This window comes from Echinops telfairi, unplaced genomic scaffold (assembly GCF_000313985.2).
Source record: "Echinops telfairi isolate 266 unplaced genomic scaffold, ASM31398v2 ScPeMD7_7468;HRSCAF=8506_0, whole genome shotgun sequence".
In the NCBI taxonomy this organism is placed as follows: Eukaryota; Metazoa; Chordata; class Mammalia; order Afrosoricida; family Tenrecidae; genus Echinops; species Echinops telfairi.
Genome location: NW_022111369.1, coordinates 14,212,708 through 14,217,462, shown reverse-complemented (window position 1 = coordinate 14,217,462; position 4,755 = coordinate 14,212,708). Strand labels below are relative to the sequence as shown.

The 4,755-nt window shown below is 43.8% G+C and overlaps 1 protein-coding gene across 1 annotated transcript in view; it reads right to left on the bottom strand.

The window, feature by feature from the left end:
- MANBA (mannosidase beta) overlaps nt 1–4,755 on the bottom strand; it is a 159,075-nt gene that overhangs the window by 9,156 nt on the left and 145,164 nt on the right. The window contains exon 15 of the mRNA XM_004703287.2: nt 43–185. Within this exon, the coding sequence (XP_004703344.1) occupies nt 43–185 (143 nt within the window). The remainder of the gene's footprint in view (nt 1–42; nt 186–4,755) is intronic.

Here is a 4,755-nt window from a genome sequence, read left to right as displayed (position 1 = left end):
ATAACGTAAATGTCTTAGAAGGAAAAATATCCAACGAGTTACCGTAAGCTTCACCCTGTAGTTCGAGTGGAGGTCTGACACACCGTAGACATAGAATATGTTGTGGTTTTCAAAGCCTACTGGTAACAGTGGGGCAAAGAAATGCTGTGCGAAGTAATGAAGCATTTTCCACTTTCCTCCATACTCTGAAAATAATTAAGAAAATTAAGAGAGGGATGGGATCATACATTAAGACAGATTTGTGTCCACAAGGCTCAGCTGGGTGTGACTTACAATGATTCCAGGGAGCGATCATATAAGGGAGAGTTAACAGAGTAGCCCCCATCTGAGAGTGGCAGTGCTACGTTAACACTTAGCTGCTATCTAAAGGTTAGACATTCACATTTGTCCAGAGGTACCTGGGAAAAAAAGACCTAGTAATCTACCTTCCCCCAAAACCAGCTACTAAAAACCCCATAGAGCACAGTTCGACCCTGGCACCCATGGGGATTGGCCTAGAGGAGCTGGGGATGTCCATGCCATCTGGTTTTACTGATTGATGAGCCAAGTACGGCTCCCAAAGCACGTGCACATTCTCTCGTGTCATCCGAACCAGGTCTGCAGAAACAGCTTTCAGCGTCCCACGTTACAAATGAGAAACATGTACGCGTCAACCACCGCCTTTGAGTCAACTCGAGGTCATAATGACCCTACAGAACAGGGTAGAACGATCCCTTTGGGTTTCCCAGGCTGTAAATCAGGGGTCCTCAAACTTTTTAAACAGGGGACCAGTTCACTGTCCCTCAGGCCCGTTGGCAGGCCGGACTATAGTTTATTAAAAAAAGCAATGAACAAATTCCTATGCACACTGCACATATCTTATTTTGAAATAAAGAAACAAACGGGGCAAAAACACCCAGCGGGCTGGATAAATGTCCTCTGCGGGCCGCATGTGGCCCGTGGGCCATAGTTTGAGGACCCCTGCAGTGTAAATCTTTATGGGAACAGGAAACCTCATTTTTCTCCCTCGGAGCAACTGGTCGATGCACACTGTTGAGCTTTCAGCTGACAGCCCAGCAGTAACCCACTATGTCCTCAGAGCCTCTTAAGAGAAGCATCCGGAGGCAATGGTTTGAGCCACAGCTAGCACTTTCTCATAAGCAATTCTGTCTTAAGCAGAGCTGTGTGCACCAATGCTCCTTTTTATTGTGAAGGAAGATATCAAAAGCATTGGCGGTGAACAGGTTACAAATGTTCACTTATAAGAATTATTTAGAACTCAGAGATTCCCTTTCCCATAGGCACAACACCTTTGGAGCACACCAAAACAGCCACTATTTAAAAAAAAAAAAGGTCTGGCAAGTTTAGACTGTTTGAAAACATACAGATAATGACCTGTGGAGAGTCTCAATGCTGGGTCTTGGTATGTCTTCTATGCTGATCTCACAAACCTAAAAACCCATCTTCCTTTTTTCAAGATCCTTCTATTTCAGAAGGAAGGTCACATCCCATAAAGCACCGTAGCACTGAACACCTGAGAGAAAGAGAGAGAGAGAGAGAGAGAGAGAGAGAGAACCTTGCTCGAATGCCAAGTACAAACTGCTGAGATAGAGGAATGCAGTTTTGGAGTTGAAGGGGAAAGATTCTTTAGGGATTTGGAAAATATTAACTCACCTCCTTTCAATCCCAACTGTTAATTAAAAACAAAACAAATTTTTAAGCAAAACCCTGTTTCCATCAAGTCGATTCTGACTCATGGCAATTCCATGGGTGTCAGAATAAACTGTGCTCCACAGGGCTTGCAATGGCTGGTTTTGCAGAAGTCGATGGCCCGACCTTTCTTCGGAGGCACCACTGGGTGAGTTTGAATTGCCAACCTTTTAGTTATTAATGTGGTAACTGTTTGTACCATCTATAGACTCTAAGACTCATAGAATTTTCTCTTAGAAAACAACAATAAAGGGAAGTGGGAGAGGCCATTCATGTTAAACATATGAAATTAACTAGAACTTAATATTTTTTAAATATTTTCATAAATAGCAGGTGGCTTAGGCTTAGGAAATTGACATGGTATCGTGTGTGATATACATTACAGGATAAAGCCTTTAAACATGTGATTTTAGAAATCAACGTCAAAACACACTGCCCTCAGGAGGACAGGAATTAAAACCTAAGGTCTTACTGACACACATCCTAATCAGTGGCACAGCTTGGACAGCAGCATAACACTCCATGCCAATTGCTAAGTTACAGGTTACACAGGACGTGACTTCTGGCTTTGTCCGTAGTCAGGGGACTGCAGGCAAGGCCCTAGCCCTGCCTCTGAGAGAGAGGAGCTTTTCTTCAACTGCCCACCCCTACTGCCCCTGCTCCTTCTTGATGGGGCTGTGTCATGTGACTTCCTCAAATCAACAGTGTCCACAGCTCATGCATAAAAGGGCCTGGAATGTTTGCCTGACTGGGCATACCCTGTGAGCCCCGAGGACGAGCCACCAAGGTGGCAGTTGGAACCCACCAGCCATCCTGGGGAGAAGATAAGGTTGTCTGCTCCCAGAAGGATTTACAATACCCTTTTGACCCATGGTAAGTTGTTTTCGTTTTTAATATTTTTTGCTTTCTTTTCTGTTTTTTGTTCACTTCCTCTTTGTGTTTTGTCTGATTTTCTGTATGTGAAATCCAGCATAGGTAAATCTATAGAGACAGTCGTTGGTGATGCAGTGATTACAATTACATAGGGGCTGCGATCTGAGCGGTCAGAAGTTTGAAAATACCAACTCTGAGAGAGAAAGATGGGGCTTTCTACTCTCGTCAAGAGTTACAATCTCGGGAATTCACTATGCTCCAGGTGTGCAGTGACTGGATTGCTAAGTAGAGCGCTAGGTTTTTCTGCCTAGTCCTAGAACTAAAAAGTTCGGCAGTTTCATTAAACTCTGCTCAGCGTCGTCTGGGGTCTTAAAGTCATGAAGATAAACAAGTGGCCATCTAGCTGAGAAGCTTTGTTGCTTCTCAGCTAGATGGCCACTTGTTTATCTTCATGATAAGCAGGACACCAGCCTGTGTGATCACGAGATGTCAATGGGATGAGGTATCAGGCATCTAAGACCCAAAACAAAATCATACCCAATGTGAATGAGGGGAGGCGGCATGGAGTGGAGACCTAAAGCCTATCTGTAGACAACTGGACATCTCCTCACAAAGGGGTCACAAAGAAGAGATGAGCCAATCAAGATACAATAGAACACCGATGAAACACACAACTTTCCTCTAGTTCTTTAATGCTTCCTTCCCCCCACTATCATGACTTCAATTCTCCCTTACAAATCAAATTATACCATAACATGCACACTGCTACAGATAAGAGCCTGAAACACAGGGAATCCAGGATAGATAAACCCCTCAGGGCCAACAATGAGAATAGAGATACCAAGGGGATTAGGAGAGGGTGGGGGGAGAAAGGGGGAATTGATCACAAGGATCAACATGTAACCCCCTTCCAGGGGGATGAATAACAGAAAAGTGGGTGAAGGGTAACAGAGGACAATGTAAAATATGAAAATAATAATCGATAACTTATCAAGGGTTAATGAGGGAGGGGGGGGATAAGGAGCTGATACCAAGGGCTCAAGTAGAAACAGAATGCTTTGAAAATGATGATGGCAGCATATGTGGAAATGTGATTGACACCATGGATGAATGTATGGATTGTGATAAGAGCTTTAAGAGCCCCCAATAAAAGTATTTAATTTTTAAAAAACTGCTTAGCATCAGGGCAATCAGCAAGTCTCTGCTGACAGGTAGGAAGGAGCTCTACATGGGGTGTGATGGCAGGGGCTCACACTCAAGTGTCCTGTCTAGAAGATGAGAATTCTACCACTGAGCTACTACTGTCTGCATGGTAACTATACAGGCAATTAACACATATGATAATCACCGATGTCATGAGCTCCGGTGGTAGGGCAGTGATGTGTTGGGCCACGAACTGCACGGTCTGCATTTAAAACCATAGGCCTTTCTGCTCCCGTAAAGAGTTGCAGTCTCAGAAACTCACACGGGGCAGGTTCTGCCCTGTGGTTATTGGCTGGCACTGCCATCCTCGGCTGGCATTGTAGTGAGTTTGTTTGTTTTGGTTTTGGTTTGTCTTGTGTGAGGTGGTGTGGGGTTTGTGTAAGGAGAACATTTTCCCTTCATCGTCTGTTGTAGCAAATATTTGTAATATTGTCGGTAAGAAGGTCTTGAAACCTAAATGTTTATTATAATCATCTCCAAGGACAACTCAGTCCATTGGCATAAAGATAATCGTCCATATCCTACTTTGATGAGTAATGTCTGGGGTCTTTAAAGCCTGTGAACAGCTAGCTAAGATATAACTATTTCGTTTTAGTTGTGACTTGTGTCTGCCTGTCAGGAGTTAAAGAGAATGAAGAAAACCAAAATTTCAAAGAAGAAACTAGTCTACAGGGCTAACAGGCCACACAATCCTTAGCCTCTTCTAGCCTGATCCCAGGACTAAATGCCTGGCCGCCACTATCAACCTTTAAGGCCAAGGGGGAAAATGGAAGGTCCAAGACAGAATGGGAGACAAGTGTAGAACCCTCAAATTTCTAAACAAAGACCAGACTTCCTGGACTAACAGAATCTAGAGAAAATATCTTTTTAATTTGAAAGTAAAGCCACCCTGTGAGGTTACCTTTGAGCCACTGCAGAGATTAGCGTATCCCGTGAGGAACATGCTGCCTTAAACAAGAAGACCAAACAGTCACCATTTATGCAAAAGAC